Below are 17712 nucleotides of genomic sequence, written 5' to 3'. Positions count from 1 at the left end.
TAGTTTTTCTCCCTGGAAAGTGACAGAAGTTGGTCTCAGAGCATTTTCAGTGTTTATTGTTCCTGAGCATCTGCCACATACAAAAACTATCTTCCTAGTTAGCCTTCCTTTGACATTGCTGCACCTCTTATGTGTCCATAGCTTACACTTGGTGCATCTTATAGAGTTTCTACCTACACCTTTTCTACAGATCGAGCAGGGCCATCTACCTGAAGGCGTTTGTGATTTGTCTACCTTCCTACTTATTAGGACTTTGGTTTTAGCTAGATTGACTCTAAGGCCCTTCGATTCTAATCCTTGCTTCCACACCTGAAACTTCTCTTCCAGTTCTGATAGTGACTCAGCAATTAGAGCAAGGTCATCAGCATAGAGGAGCTCCCAAGGGCATCCTGTCTTGAATTCCTCCGTTATTGCCCGGAGGACTATGATAAATAGGAGGGGGCTGAGGACTGAGCCTTGGTGGACCCCTACCTCTACCCGAAATTCTTCACTGTACTCGTTGCCAACCCTCACCTTACTAGCAGCATCCCTGTACATGGCTCGCACAGCTCTCACTAACCATTCATCTATCCCTAGTTTCCTCATTGACCACCAGATAAGGGATCCGGGGACCCTGTCGAAAGCTTTCTCCATGTCAACAAAAGCCAGGTACAGGGGCTTATCTTTGGCTAGGTATTTCTCCTGCAGCTGCCTTACCAGGAATATAGCATCAGTGGTACTTTTCCCTGGCACGAACTCAAACTGCATCTCATCTAAACTAACTCTCTCTCTAATTAGTTGGGCTATGACCCTCTCCGTAACCTTCATTACCTGATCCAACAGCTTGATACCTCTGTAATTAATTGTTACTAGGGCGTCACCTTTACCTTTGTAGCAGTTGACTATTATGCTGCTACACCAGTCATTGGGTATGACTCCTTCGTGTATCACCTGATTAACTATACGGGTGACTAGGCTATAGCCGACACTACCAGATATTTTGAGCATCTCTGCAGTGATTCCTGATAGGCCTGGGGCTTTCCCTGTCTTCATGCTTCTAATTGCCTTAACTACCAAGGAACTGTCAACTCGGATAGCTGGTCCCTCTGTTGGGTCAACATTTGGCAGACACTCTTTATCCCATTCATTTTCTTTATTCAGCAACCTTTCATAGTGGCGTCTCCAAACCTCTCTCTTTGCATCCTCATTTAGCGCAAGTGAACCATCTTCCATGCGAACACACTTCTCTCCTACCACATTACAATTCTCTCTCACACACTGTCTTGCAACGCGAAACACCTCCAGTCTTTGGTCCTCACGGCGCAGAACATTGGCAAATTTTTTCTTATCTGCTTCCCCTCTGGCTAGATAGACCTGTCTCCTAGCTTCCCTTTGGCAGTCTGATACAATTCCCTGCTACCACCATTCTTCCAGTCCTTCCAAGTCTGTCTCTTTTCTCTAATAGCCCTGTCTACAACACTGTTCCACCACCACGTTACCTTGGGACAAGAGGGGACTTTGCACCAGCCACAGATCTGGTCAGTGGCTCTCAGCAGGTTGTCCCTTAGAAACATCCAGTTGTCTTCTACCCCATGTGATACTCTATCCCCCTCTACTTCGTCAAAGGCTTCAAGTAGCATGTCCCTAAATCTCTGTCCATTCGCAGGATCTTTAAGCTTCCAGATCCTTCTTCTCCATGTTGGTCGTCTTCTGGTTATCCTCCTAGTCCTGATCCTAAAGTCACTAACTACCAGTCTATGTTGTGGGGTACATTCTTTGCCTGGGAAGGTTTTGGCATTTATAAGCAGCCATCTCTCCCTTTGCCTGGCAAGGATGTAGTCAATTTGGCTGGTATGTTGGCCCGATAAATCCAGTCTTTTTTTATTATCAAGGTTATTTGCATGCAGTGTGAAATATGTTTTTATATACTTTGGTATGAAGATTATTCGAAGTTAAAGATCATATTTTGTACATTTTCAAATTTTTATACTAAGAACTCGATTTTATAATTATCATGACATCATAATTCACATGAGTCCCTTTTCATTTTAAGATGTCACAGAATGTACAACATATAGTGATTCCAATATTTTTGAGCAACAATGCTAGTCCCATACTTTTTAAGGTTTATTATGACATTTTGTAACTCTTTTGAGCAGGCATATTTTTCAACTCTAGTTTTATAATGCTTAAAGTTGCCTTCTTTATAATATGTCAAAATTTTTTAAATAATCAAAAATTCTATAAAAAAAGAACCAAAATACAAAAGTGATCAGGAAATACCATACATAGTTAATTTCAATAAACCCCTTTTAGGACTTAAAACAATTTGAACCCAAATATGTTTTACCTTTTAACTTATACTTGTTTCAGTCACTGAACTGTGATCATGCTGAGACACTGCCTTTGAGAGTAATTAAACAAATTGACTCTAATACTCATTTTAAGTTTGGTACATATTCCATTGGCTTCTTTTTTGGTGAACCACTCAGTTATGGGGGTATAAAGAAACCAACGCTGGTTGTCACATAGAGGTAGGGGATAAACACAAACACACACACATACACACACAGTTTCCATCCACCAGATTCCTTCACTAGGCATTGATCAACCTGGACCGTAGTAGAAGACACTTGCCCAAAGTGTTGCACAGTGGGACTGAATCTGAAACCACATGGTTGCAAAGCAACTTTCTTAACCACACAGCCATACCTGAGCCTATCATCATCATCATGTAGCATCCATTTTCCATGCTAGCATGGGTTAGACAGTTTTTCATGCTGATGAGAATAATCTTTTTAAGAATATCAGAATCGACTTAGAAATTAATATTTACTGTGTAACTAAGGTACTGGTGTCTGAAGAAATATTAGGCTAATGGATAGTAAAAGTATCAGCCTTTTTAATGTTTAATTTCCCAAGTTTTGTACAGGTCATTTAAAAGTATGTTGGTATTTGGGGGCAGAGTTTTCTATGGCCAGATGCCCTTTGTGTTGCCGATCCCCACTTGTTTCCAAGCAACATAATAAATATCCTAATCTATCAATCAACAAAAAGCTTGGACATCCTTCCATGGCAGACTAAAAGCAAATAACACTATTAGCAAGGCCACTGTTTACAACCAGTAAGAGTAAACATATGAAGATGAGAGAAACATTATGGGCTTCTTTCATATTCCATGTACCAAATCTTTGGTCATCCCAGAGCTGTAATAAGAGGATACTAGCCCAAAATGCCATACAGTGGGACTGGCCCCAAAACCATGTGGTTGGGAAGTGAACTTCTTAACCATATAGCAATAAATTACAAATTGTAAGGCAGGCAATAGGAAAGATTGTTCACTTGGGAGATAAATGCACCAACTCCTAAACACCACAATTTGCTGAAGTAAACAGCTGAATATCTGTTCAGTGTTAGCATGAGGGAACATGAAAGGTTAAAATGAAAACAAAAATCAATGGCATGACAAAAGGCAACCTTGGCATTAGAAAGGGCATCCAACCATAGAAATCATGCCAATGCAGATATTGGAGCATGATAGATACAGTCATCTATTTCATCAGCTGTCAAACCATCTAACCCATACCAGCATGGAAAATGGATGTTAAATGATGATGATGATGATGATGATAGTATTAGTGGAGATAAATGTGGTTATTGAATATTAGCTCTAGGCTTAATGAAAATAAGTACTGAGGTTGTATTGTCCAACTAAGGCGGTGCCCCAGCATGGTCGTAGTACAGTGACTGAAACAAGTACAAGACGAACAATAAAAGAGATGAGGGAGTGGGAGGTTACATTTGAAGTTAAAATAAACATTCCGCGAAGGATATACTAGTAATGCACATTATAAAAGTATCTTTCCAAGAAAGCTTCTAAGGTTACATTGAACAAGCTGGGCATAGAAAAACAGATGGGAAAACAGCTGTAGAAATCAGACAGACGAAAATATATTTCATGGCAAGAGTCTAGAGAAAAGTAGGTTAATTACTTCTAAATAATAACGATGCAATCCTGGTGTATGAACAAATTACTTCAGCTAAATAAATTATCTATATGATAGAAAAAGGAGAGGAAAAAGACTAAGTCAATAAAAGAATTGTTATAATTTTCATGCAGGCATAGTTGTGTGTAGTTAGAGAAGTTTGTTTCCCAGCCCCTTGCTTCGGGGTTCACTTGCATGGCACCTTGTGCAATTGTCTTCAACTACAGCCCCAGGTTGACCAAAGACTTGTCAGCATTGGTAAGTGGAAATTGAAAGAAACCCCATCATGTGTGTATATAGAGGTGGGAAGGGGGGCGATTCAAACATTGAACAGAAGGACGACATGGGAAGACATGGAAAAATCACAGACCAGACATGGACATCCTCTTCCCTCATCAACTATCGTCCAAAAATCATAACAACTATGTGTCTTTAATGACAAGAATGTTCATTTTGGTGGTGTAAACAGCAAAAAGTTGCTGGGAATAAGTGAGTGGCTGTGTGGTAAGTAGCTTGCTTACCAACCACATGGTTCCGGGTTCAGTCCCACTGCATGGCACCTTGGGCAAGTATCTTCTACTATAGCCTCGGGCCGACCAAAGCCTTGTGAGTGAATTTGGTAGACGGAAACTGAAAGAAGCCTGTCATGTGTGTGTGTGTGTGTATGCTTGTGTGTCTGTGTTTGTGTCGCCCCTCCCAACAACACTTGACAACCGATGGTGGTGTGTTTACGTCCCTGACAAAAGAGACCGATAGAATAAGTACTAGGCTTCCAAAGAATAAGCCCTGGGGTCGATTTGCTCGACTAAAGGCGATGCTCCAGCATGGCCACAATCAAATGACTGAAACAAGTAAAAGAGTAAAAAGAGTAAACCTAAAGAATGGTGACGAAAACAAATGACACTGGTAGTTGAGTTACATATCTATATCAATCTATCTATCTATATATATATATATATAATATATATATATATATATATATTGCTCTTTCTTGAATCAACAGCTAACTTATAGTTATTATTGTTCAAATGTGACTTAGTCAATGAATCTAAGATTCCCCCATTTCTTTCAATACCTAGTTGCCCGGGCTACATGTAATTTTATTTCAATTTCAGCCAAACTCCCCCTTTCATTGCAAAATGCTTATGCAATAAACTTAACAATTAAAATGTACATGTATATTAATTTAATATTAATATTTTAAAGATAATAATAATAATTATTAAATACTATGGCCTTTTTTTCGGAGCCCATCTAGCTATGTGGTGTGTAAACTTAGTATGCACAAGGCCTGTACCCAACGTCCATTTTCAGCGTCTGTCACTTATTTAATATATATTCCCGAATATTGTTCCATTTCTTTGCTGCTATTCATGAATCAACAACTCACTCTGTTTCTTGAATCAACAGCTAAGTTATTGTTATTATTATTATTATTATTCAAATGTGACTTAGTCAATGAATCTAGGTTTCTCCCATTTCTTTCAATATCTAGTTGCCAAGGCCACAGGTAATTTCATTTGAATTTCAGGTGAGTGATGTGACAAAAGACATCATTAGAATAAATACCTGGCTTTAAAAAAATAAGTACTGTGGTTAATTTGTTTGACTAAAAAGCCTTCTAGATGGTGCCCCAGCATGGCTACAGTCCGATGACTGAAACAAGTAAAATGTAGAAGACAAAGAATAATGTTTCACCTGAAGAAATGAAGCAGAGTAACTTGTGAAGTTCAAATATTACCTGTAGTGTATACTTGTTTTTAAAGCAGCTAGTCACCAGTTCTCCTTTCGAGAGATGGTACAACCAATTTAACTTACGCCCACTGTGCTGGCTGCTGTAAAATGTTGTAAATCTTTGGAAACTTCTTTCAAGCTAGAGTAAAATGAAGATATTTGAAAAATAATTTGAAAACAACCAATATGAAAGAAAGAAAGAAAAAAAAGGAAGAAATTAATAGCACTTTTAGGTTTAATACATATATTGATTTCAACATTTGGTACAAGGCCAACAATTTTGGGAGAAGGGGTAAGTCAATTACATTGACCCTAGTATTCAACTGGTACTTATTTTATTGACCTTCAAAGGATGAAAGGCAAAGCTGACCATGATAGAATTTAAACTCAGAACATAAAGACAGACAAAATGTTGCTTAGCATTTTGTCCAGCATGTTAATGATTCTGCTAGTTTGCCACTTTAAGTTTAATAGATATATTGAAAACTATATATAGTGGGTAAGATTTGGAATCCAAATAAACTGATGATGATCTGCAACAATATATATAACAGAAATAATTCTTTTCTGGAACAGTGGATGTCTAAACAGATAAAGCAATAAATAATAGTATGTGAATATTAAGCCATTTAAAAAATCCCTTTGAACAGAAAAGGTTGAATATTTATGAACTATTATTTATAGTTTTATTTGCTTCGAGATCTACTATTCCAACGAAGAATTATTTCACTTCTTGAAATTCATAAATTCTTATGATGCCAACAATGTATAATATTATTTTTGTACAATTAAAAAAAATAAGTTTGGAAATAGAACTTTCATTAACTACATCACTAATCAATGATCTTATAAAAAGTGCTTCAGTTATAAGATCTAAGTTACATACAAGCTATTTGTCTTTTTATTACTTGAATAATGAGACCATTTTCTTTGTCACTCTACTGTTAATATGATGGAGATTAGTGCAACTTAACATCTTAACTACATAAACAATAGCAAACTGTTCAGCTGAACACAATTTATTCCCCTTAAACTGAATTGCTTGACCTTTCACTAATGGATAACCAGGCTTAATGATCTTTCATTTCTAATACCTACAAAAGGAATTATTATAATGAAAAATAAAACAAAAGGAATCATTCTTTCTAATACTTATCGAACTAAGACAATATAAAATAAAGTGTTCTGCTCAGAAATTCAATGAAACAACAGCAGCCAAGCTGAACCTGTACCCGATGAGTATAGTGTCTAAAAGTTTATCCACATAGTCATTTCACTTTTACAGCTCATCCTACTAAAATACTCAACATATAACAATCTATGTAACATACATACAAAACTTATAAACAGTAGTACTCCAACAAAATCTATTTTATCGCTAACCCTCTTCAGTTTTTAAATACATAACACTCATTGACATACATTCAACAGATGAGTGTCATTCACACAACCCAGACTTTATTTGAGGTTGAAATCTTAAGTTCAAAATAAATATGCTAAAGTGAAAATGAATATATTAAGCAAAACTCAACAGAAATTCAATAAAAAAAGTTTATCATAAATGCATTTAAACCAACATTTCTGATCATCATTAACTATAGAATGAAAACTCTTTTGATTTTAGATTTGATGTTTAACACTTTAGCATTCAGATTATTCTTTCAAATGTAATGCTTATTTACACTGTTTTGAATTAATCATGTATTATCAACATAGCTTTGAGATTTCAATGATGTGATTCTTTACTTTTAGAATGAAATTGAAGGTCCAATGAACTTAAAATAGGTAGAATATTTGGGACTGGTATTGCTGGCTTAAATGTTAAAGGGTTAAAAAAAAATATGACTATGGACCAATTAACACATGTAACATGCTGCATTTTGGATGTTCAATTTAAACACATTTATAATATAAATATGTAATGAAATCTTGGTGAGTACTGCAGATTACTAACTTTCATCGCAGCATATGTATTTTGGGACTAACTAACTGTATAATTATTGCAACCTCAACATGCACTTGAAATAATTTTCAAGTATCAACATAAAACAAACTTCAAGTGTCCTATATGATGCACTTGCAGCATACACTAACCCTCACACACACAAAATATAAATATTATCTTAATTATCACTCATACTGTTACATGTGCATATTACTCTGTGTTCTTTTATGATATATCTAAATATACAGAGAAATGTATTCACACATACATTTAAATACATAACTACACACTGCACTAGAGCCAAATGAATAAGGACCGAAGTTATGGACCACATAAACAAACACTACTCAAATTAGCTAACCAACACACATCATTTCAGTATAGTGTTTGTAACCAATATACCTGACAAAACTACATTTTCAGTAGAAAATTAAGAACTGAACAGTTGTCTCGAAGAATCTTATGTCTAGAATTCTGATTCTCACTCACTATTTATATTTACATATATATATGAATTATATTTATATTTTCTCATCTAACAATGGAATTTATGTTTGATGTATGTAAAATTTTAATCTATGACATAGAGCACTTTCTTTTTTCATGCTCTGAATTATCAGACATCCTACATTTTACTGTCAATACTAGGAACATGCATTGATTCTTCTTTGCTTCATATCTGTACACAATATGAAAGTTCTTTTTAAATGCAATTTTCTTTTGCTTGAGAAGAAGACCCATCAAGCCAAGTAAAATCGCAGTCGTGGAAGATACTGGTATCACACAAACGGCACCCATGCAGGTGGCGGCACATAAAAGTACCCATTACACTCTCAGAGTGGTTGGCAATAGGAAGGGCATCCAGCCATAGAAACCATGCCAAATCAGACTGGAGTCTGGTACAACCTTCCAGCTTGCCAGCCCTGGTCAAACTGTCCAACCTATGCCAGCATGAACAACAAATGTTAAATGATGATGAGGATGTTCTTAGAACTCAGTGGGTTCATTGTAACCCAGAATGTTTTTAACCTTCAGTGAGATTGAATAATTTTGACACCAGAATAATAATTCTTGATTTCTCTCTCAATACCAATTTTTAACATAGCACTTTTTATCACTTCTAAACATTTACTTAACTGATGTTCCTAACAGGAGAAAGAGTGGGGAAAATCACCAAGAATTCAAATTACATCAAATTATATAAGGCACTCAGATACATCAATAACCAATAATTAAAGAATTACTGTAGAATCCAATTTCATTCTCTCCTCCATGTTGACTACCAACATCCGAACAGCTGTAGAATCAGAGATCGTGAGATAACGTGAGAGATGTCATTAGTAAAAAGTGTATTTGGAAATATGAAGGTATAATTGCCATCGATATATATAGGAAGACAAGAAAGTGGTGTGGAAGTGCTATCATGAGAGGCTGCTGAATGTGGAGACTGGATGGGATAAAGAGGGGCTACCTATACTGACCCAACAGATGGAAAAGTAATTCAAATTGACTAGTGTGGTAGGTAAAGAGATCAATAATATGAAAAGAGAGAAAGCTGTAGGTCCATCAAAGATATTTACAGAGTTACTCAAAGTATCTTGTGAGCTAGGATACATGATTACAACCTGGATAGTTAATCAAGTCACACAGAAAGGTGTCATACCCATTAACTGGCATAGCAATATCATCATAAACTGCTACGAAGGCAAAGGCGATACCTTAGAGAAAGAAAATTATAGGGGAATCAAACTAATGGAACAGATTATAAAGGTTACAGAGAGAATCATTGCACAATCTATCCAAGACTGAGCCAACCAAGAATAGATGCAGTTTGGTTTCATGCCTAGAAGAAATATTGCAATCTTCCTAATGAGGCAGCTACAGGTGAAGTACTTGACTAAGAGTAAACCACTATTCCAAGCATTTGTTGACTTGGAGAAGGCATTTGACTGAGTATCATATTCACTAATTTGGTAATCACTAAAGAAGTTAGGTGTAGGAAACCAAGAACTGTACAGGCTTTGTACAAAGATACAGTAAGTAAGAGTCAGCAATGATTTCAGTGAAGTTATGGATACATGAGGGTAGAAGTTCATCAAGTTTCAGTGCACAGGCCTCTCTTATTCACCATAGTCCTACAGGCCATCACAGATAAGTTTAAGACCAGCTGTCCACAGGAACTTTTTCGTGCTGATGATTTATCTCTCACAACTGAATTTATAGGGGAATTAGAGAAGAAATTCCAGGCATAGAAGCTGAGCCTTTAATGAAGAGGTCTTACAGTAAACTTTGCAAGGATGTAAGTTTTGCTAAGTAGGAAAGAGAGGACTCTGGTATCTGCAGAGAAATGGCCTAGCTCAATATGCATAAAAGAAGTAGGTATAAACCAATTTGCTGTACCCATTTTAAGCTATGGATACACAAGAATTGTAGTGAAATCACAGGTGAACTAAATGAGAATATAAGCTTCACATGAGACTGATGCACAGGAGCAGTACATACTATGAGCACACTGGAAGTAGATTCTCTTAAACATCTGGATGGCTCACTAGAAGAGATGATAGCTTTTGTTACCTAGATGTAAGCAGCAGGGGAGATGGTTGCTCTGAAAGTATACCAGTCACGGTAAGAATGTGTGGGAGAAAGTTCTACTGCTGTTGGTAACAAAGATCTCCCAAAGAGTGAAGGGCAGATTGTACAACACCTGTATAAGAATTTGTATGCAATATGCTAGTGAGGTAGAGGACTTGAGAAGATTAGAAAAACATAAAATGAGCATGCTCCATTGGCTGTGCAATGTAAGTGTGCATGAAAGATATAGTATAAAAGTGTTGAGCAAAAAATTGGGCTTAAGAGGAATCAGATGTTGTATGCAAAATAGAAGACTGCACTGGTATGGACATGTGATGTGTATGAATGAAGAGTACTGTATAAAGAAGAGCTGATTACTTAATATGAATAGAGTTTGCAGAAACCAGAGACACAAGAAGACATGGGATGAAGTGATGAAGGCTGAACTTTGGATATTGAGCATAATGCAGGCAATGATGACTGACAATAAGTGGTTCTCAAGAAGACCCACCAAACTTGGTGTAAGTAAATTTAAAAAGTGCAGTATGTGTATACATATATGCCCAATTTCTTCCTCAAGACACCGCTACTACTGACCATCTCTTTAATGGCAACTTATCCTTGACACCACTAATCTTTCTCACTGCCTAGAACCATTTCCCTAGATATCCATCCCTCATCCTTAAGCTATCCTTTCCACCCACATTTTACACCAATCATCCCTCTGAGCCACCACATTATCTCTTCTTCCCGATCATCATCTCTGTCCTCTTCTATACTCCTGTAACCTTTACACACCCACATTCCCAGTTCTTCTGCTCCCACTCCATATCTTGAGGCTCCACCCAGACATCTCATCACAATTACTTTTATCTCTTCCTAGTTTCACCCTGATCACCTCATCTTCTCTTCTGAAATGTAAGTAACCATGTAACTCACCTACAGCAAGAAACCTGTTCTGTTTGGCTCCTTCCTCATGCTTTATCCCCACATCTCTTAGGATAAAGCTGCCTATTTTTATAGTCTTGTGACTTCACTAAAGCTGGCGGAATGAAAAGGGAACCCAGTACACACCATAATGTGGTTAGCAATAGGAAAGTCATCCAGCTGTATAAATTATGCCAAAGTAAACAATGGAGCATTGTGTAGCCCCTGGACCTGTCAGATCCTAACAATCAGTCCAACCTATACCAGCAAGGAATATGGACTTTAAACAATGATGCGAATGCCAAAGTGTATTTTAAAATCAATCAAGACTACGGTATAAGGACATGATGGATCAGCAAATTGTCACCAAATATTCAATTATAGTATGCTAAAGGTGTGTATGATACAAACCTTTCTCATATGCTTCAATGCTTAGCTTATACTATCTCACTTGTAAGGAGTAGGTTCCTTAGGTCTGGTCAATCTCCTTCTCTTGATCAACCTTTACCATAAATACCTATCACCTTTAGTGACACAACACAGCATCATCAATCAATTTAATTTTGCTTTTAGTATCAAACACTTCTTTCAATTCATAGGCATTCAGTATTTTTCATTAACTAACAAAGCACATGCAACTATTTCCTTTCCAACTACTATATATAGTCTCAGCTCCACGTCTATACAGCAAAGCAGTCTATGCTCACATTTGATACAGTATATCTTTTACACACATTTGATCAACCATATCAAATACAGTGCATTTGATATACGATATGATGCATACACAGTGAAGTTCATTGCCACCAACAGGTAAGCACATACCTACAATTCTAGCACCTCATCTAAAGTCCATTCTACTATCATTAGCTCCACTTTCTGTATTAGTATTCACAGAGGTCATAAATCTATTTGGGGTTGAATAACAGTTGACATAAATTTCGACAATAAGCAGTCATTAAATCAATTCTGTTTTATTTGTCAGTGGAAACATTAAAAAGACAAAAAAAAAATTCACTCTTTCCCCAAAAGTAAAAAAATAAAACCAGAATGACAACTTTAAAAACTTATGAAATGGCATTGTTATTATCATTAATTAAATAACAGTAACAATCAAATTAATAAAAGAAAAGCATTAAGCAAGACTCAAATATAAAGAGGCTTTTAAAGAAAATTACTTACTTCTACTGGTAAATTGAAAGAACCAGTTTGTTGAAATGGCCAAGACCCTGAGCTGAGAACTTGTATACTAAAATCAACTGCAAAAGATTAAAGTCAATTCATTAGCAATTCTCTCTCTGTCTGTGTGTGTGTGTGTGTGTGTGAGTGTACTGTTTTTAAATAAGTCACGTGTAAGTTTGACTTTCTAACTACTTGTTAGCTTTTAATTAATTATTCCACCTCCAGGCTATTCCCCCCACTCCTACCCACCTTTATTCTTAAGTAATCAGATTAGTAAAGTGAAAAGGGCTACATGCTTTAGTAGGGCATACCACAACATAAATGACTAACCTGGTCAATCAAAATGCAAACTTTATTTGCTTGGGTGTGGCAAACTTTCTCTAATTTTAAACGTCACGTTTCCTCTTTCACCACTATCATTATTACATTTCCATTAATTAGAAGATATGTAATAGCTAAGAAGTTTGCTTTTTGACCAGGATTCAGTCCCCTGTATGGAACCTTGAGCAAATGTTTTCTACTATCTAGGGCCAACCAAAGTCTTGTGAGTTGGTAAATGGAAACCGAAAGAAGCCAGTCATTTGTGTGTGTGTGTGTATGTGTGTGTGTGTGTGAGAGAGAGAGAGAGAGATAGAGAGAGTATGTATGTGTTTGTGTCTCTTTGTCTTGACATTGCATAATTGGTGTAAGTGAATATCATTCGTTTCCAATATTCTGCAAAAAATATGCCTGACCTTGGGAAAATATTACCTTGCTTGGAAACAGGTAAGAGTTGGCAACATGAAGGGCATTGAGCCATACAAGAATCTACCTCAATTAATTCCATATGACCCATGCAGGCATGGAAAAGTAAACATTAAAGCAATGATGGCAAGATAGTGCTTTTGAGATTCATTTGGCAATGATTTTAACTAAGATAGGATTGTTCCAGTACCAGAGGTAAAAAACAATTCCCTCCTGTATGGCCTTAGCTATCATAGCCAAAACAAACTAAGAAACTAACAACATGATTCAGTCTATTATCACCATCATCACCATTTAACATCCACCTTCCAAGCTGGCATGGCTTGGATAGTTTGACAGGAGCTGGCCAAGCAGAAGCCTGCATCAGACTTTTGTGTCTGTTTTGGCAGGGTTTTTACAGCTGGATGCCCTTCCTAAGACCAATCTCCCAACACAGTGGACTGGGTGTTTTTTACATGGCACAAGCATAGGCAAGGTTAGTTTTGGCAAGGTTTTTACAGTTAGATGCCCTTCCAAATGGCAACCTCTTTACAGTGTGGACTGGATGCTTTTTACGTATCCAGTTCACACTATAAAGTGGTTGGCGTTTGGAAAGGCATGAGTTAATTAAGTGACAATGTAATAAAAAGACTGTTAGCTTTAGGTTAAGATTGTTAATGTATGTTTGAAATTCACAGATACATACAAATTATTTCATCAAAGTTAAACATTACCAAAATGATATAACGAATGCTTAAGAATTATTCTTTGGATAGTTGTTTAGCTCTAGTTCAGCCTTGACTGACTTTACCTTTGAACAATAATAAGTTGATCAGTATTCCATATAAATGTCATATGAAATAAGAGTGGGACAATCATTGTTGCTAATCTGCAAGACAGTATTATTTTAGTACACCCAAGACCAACTACTTGATTGATGCTTCATGTAAATGCAATATGAAGTAGGCTTCAAAAATGCTTCATTTAATCTGTCTATATTTATTTCTGAACAATAATTACTGCTATTTCTTTGCTGTGATTGATTAGTATTCTATTCTTTGGCTGGAGTAATACTTTCAAAGGATTTAGTCGATTATATCAGCTTAAATATTTTTTATCAAACTCAGAAGAGAAAGGCAAAGATAACTTGAGCTGGAACTGAACTCAGAACTTCAAGGGACTTAATCCAATGCTTCAAAGTATTTTGTCTCTGATCTACTAATACTGTGCCCCACCTGTTTCTCTATTACACACACATTCACAAAGCTTCCACACAGTTTTCATTAGCCAAATTTAATTTCTGAAGCTTAAGTCAATGTGAGATACTTCTCTAAGCTGATGATCAGTGAGATCCTGAACCACTAATGATTGTGTTCTTTTCTGAACTTCAGTAATGAAATTACATGATTATTTTAAATATTTATAGGTTATTTACTATTTTCCCAGATATGGTTATTTAGTAAGTATAAGTAAAAAAAAAAAAAGACAAAAAATGCAAGAACAAAATGTACCAACTTTTACAGAATAAAATAAGTGAACTGTATGAATAAAATATTTTGATGTTCTCTGCTTAATTATAGAAAAGTTTATAAATAATTTTCTGCCTGTCTGCTCTTAATGACTTAAATACCACTTCTTTCTCTAACCAAAGGATTGGTCTCTCTCTCTAGTTCTGGTACCATCTTGTCATTTACTTTATATCCTTGACTTCTGACCAACTCTCGTGTCCACCTCTCACATCAATTTAATTCCTCCATTTATACTAACTTGCAGCTCAAGTGACAAGAACCACTTCTCTCTCTCTCTAATGAAGGGCAAAAGCCTAAAACATGAGATACTTCACTCCTCATGGCAGCTAAATACAGTCAACTCATCTCTGAAATTTCTTAGAAAATATCAGTTGAGATCCTAAAGGCAGAACTGGGTATAAATACTCTCATTTGTTTGAAAGTGATAGAAACTGATCCAGTTTATTCTGCTTTTAATTATTACTTGAAAATAACAGTTTCAGTAAGTGCCCGAAATATGTACTAAAATGACTTGTCCAGAAGTGTCAGGATATCCAAGTAGATGAACACCAAGGAAGATGTGAGAAGTAGTGAAGTCTAATCTCAAGATATGGGCTTCATGAAGATGATGATCAAGGACTACAAGTGATAAGACACTGGACTGGACCAGATACATCTAACCCATATCAGTATGGAAAACAGACATATGATAACAATGATGATTATGACAAGGATGATGACTACTTATGTCAAAAAGAAATCATCATCATTTAATGTCTGCTTTCCTAGTTGACAGGGACTGAACTGTTTTGGCATGATTTGTATGGCTGGATGCTCTTCCTAGCACCAGTCACTTCACAGAGTGTACTGGATGCTTTTTTTATGTGGCACCAGCATCAGTGAGGTCATCATCTAACTCACAAGACAAGACCCCACAATTGAGGGTGGGAGCAGTATTGAGAGAGGAAGCTTTGTGACAAATAATGGGAGGTTAGAGTTTGATAGAGGGATAGAAAAAGGTGTCTGGGAGTAGAGGAGACACATGGCTGCTCCAGTTAGAAAAAGTGAGAGGAAAGACAGAAAGAGGATGGTGAAGAAGATATATCAAAGTGTACCCTCAAATATACAGAATAATAATTTTTTTAAATGTACTTACTATCCAAAGGTTGAGATGAAGCCTGAAGGTGTTTTTTAAATCTTTCATTAAGGTCTTTACTAACTCCAATGTCTTGGAACATTCGTTGGAGTTTAGAGGTATATTCAAAACCACATGCTTGCTGTGGAAGAAAAGAAGTGAAAATAGAATTGAAATAAAAATAACGAAACATAGCAAAATGATCACAAAATTTTCAATGGAAATAATTATGATTACAAAACAAGTATATAAGCAACAAGGAAAATTGATGTTTGGCTAAAATTTAGATTCTTATATACCTTTAATTTGGAAATCATGCTAGCCTCAGCATCATCACTTGCAGACATATGTAATACTAGCCTCCGAGCCAACATTTTACTATAAAATTTCTGGAAAACATCTTTGTCTTCAATGTACTTAAAGACAATCATCTGCAAGAAAGAAAATATAATAAATAGTTATAAACAAAAAAAAAAGGGATATTTTCAGTATATAACAAGTATATAAAAGTGCTTTTTCTTTTTTTGTAGTCGAAAGCAAAGAAAATATATATCACTAACCACTTTATTTAGAGTATCTTCTAATTCTGCTTCTTCAGGATTCTTAGAACTGCAATAGATCATATAATTTTGGAGTTGTTAGTTTTCTACAGACATAAATACTAATAAGAAAAAAAATTACTAGAAAGATAAGATAAAACAGTATAATTTTAGTTTACAAAATAACCAACAACAAACAATAAAATTGTAGTTTCCAGTGAACAAGTCAAATTTTTCAAACTAAAATTTACAGCCAAATAAAGAAGGTTGACTTATACACCAAGATGACTTTAGAGGAGAAAAAGAATTCCATGTGAAATGCAGCAGGATATGGAAAGATAATGATATTTGAATGTTTACGCTATATACTATGTTAACTTGTATGTCAGGAAATACTGTATCTATGATTTCATTAGAGTGGTACATAAAACCAACTTCTGATGGGTTAAGAAGTAAAATTGACAGCAGCCTGATCTAACGTCAAAATAAATACCAGAATAAATACTCTAATGCAGTGGTTCCTAAAGTGGGCAGTACTGATCCCCTTGGAGGTGATAGAAAGATCCAGGAGGTGTTGAAGCAAAGTGGGGCAATAATGGGTGGCCAAAAGAGGTTAATGGATGTAAAAAGAAAAAAAACTAAAAGTAACAGGTTAATTAGGTTGAAGTCTTATTTGTGAAATACAATTGTTTTGAGTTTGCTGCAGAAAATGGTCTATGTTTGTGGTGGTGGTGGTGTGGTGCTAGGAATGCAGCCTGGGTGTTAGGTGGGCGGCGGGCTGGAAAAGTTTGGGAACCACAGCCCTAACACATCTATATAGCTAATTACTATTTGTACTCCCACCTCTGTTTTACCAAAGACCTTGAATAAATAATTTTACATGCAGTTTTCCTGCAGCCAATGATTTAGTCGACCTAAAGAAAATACATTCTGCAAACAATAAGTCCTAAATTTAATTACATGAATTCACAAAGACATCACTGCTGCATATTCAAAAAATAGTAGTAAGTTAGTATAACATTTTAAAAGTTTGTGAAAACTTAGAATTTTTTACAAAATCAAAATAGGATAGAATTACAGAGAAGATAACATGGCTCAAGCATATTAGCATATATTACTTCAAGTAGAAGAGAAAAACAATTGAGTACTCATGTGTGCGTGCACGTGCATGTGTGTGCACTAGAAATGCAATATCATTATTTACTTGTTGTCTAGTTACACCATTTGTATAATGTTAGCAAATAAAGAAGATACGTAATAAAACTTTGAACAAACAGTAACCAAACCTTCTATTTATTTATTTATGTACCAGCTTTATGATGCCATTTTGTCATATTCTCATAAAGTGACATTAAAGCACAAAAATGAGAGCCTAAACAATCAAGTGTTTGTTCAGTGATGAAGGAATAAAGTATATGAATTTGAAAGCTAACTTAATGACTTCCCAAATTTTTTTTAAAAATAAGGTGTGGCATGACAGTGC

General features: G+C 35.8%; 1 protein-coding gene across 2 annotated transcripts in view; it reads right to left on the bottom strand.

Moving 5' to 3' along the window:
- Nucleotides 1-17712, bottom strand: part of LOC115212928 (cullin-1) — a 121864-nt gene that overhangs the window by 13662 nt on the left and 90490 nt on the right. For both annotated transcript variants that reach the window (XM_036503856.1, XM_029781760.2), the window contains 5 exons: nucleotides 16251-16299; nucleotides 15990-16121; nucleotides 15712-15832; nucleotides 12325-12401; nucleotides 5707-5838 (listed from right to left, as the gene is read on the bottom strand). In XM_036503856.1, the coding sequence (XP_036359749.1) occupies nucleotides 5707-5838; nucleotides 12325-12401; nucleotides 15712-15832; nucleotides 15990-16121; nucleotides 16251-16299 (511 nt within the window). The remainder of the gene's footprint in view (nucleotides 1-5706; nucleotides 5839-12324; nucleotides 12402-15711; nucleotides 15833-15989; nucleotides 16122-16250; nucleotides 16300-17712) is intronic.

Source organism: Octopus sinensis, linkage group LG6 (assembly GCF_006345805.1).
Source record: "Octopus sinensis linkage group LG6, ASM634580v1, whole genome shotgun sequence".
Classification (NCBI taxonomy): Eukaryota; Metazoa; Mollusca; class Cephalopoda; order Octopoda; family Octopodidae; genus Octopus; species Octopus sinensis.
The sequence above is the reverse complement of the archived record's forward strand: the minus strand, read 5'-3'. Positions and strand labels throughout refer to the sequence as shown.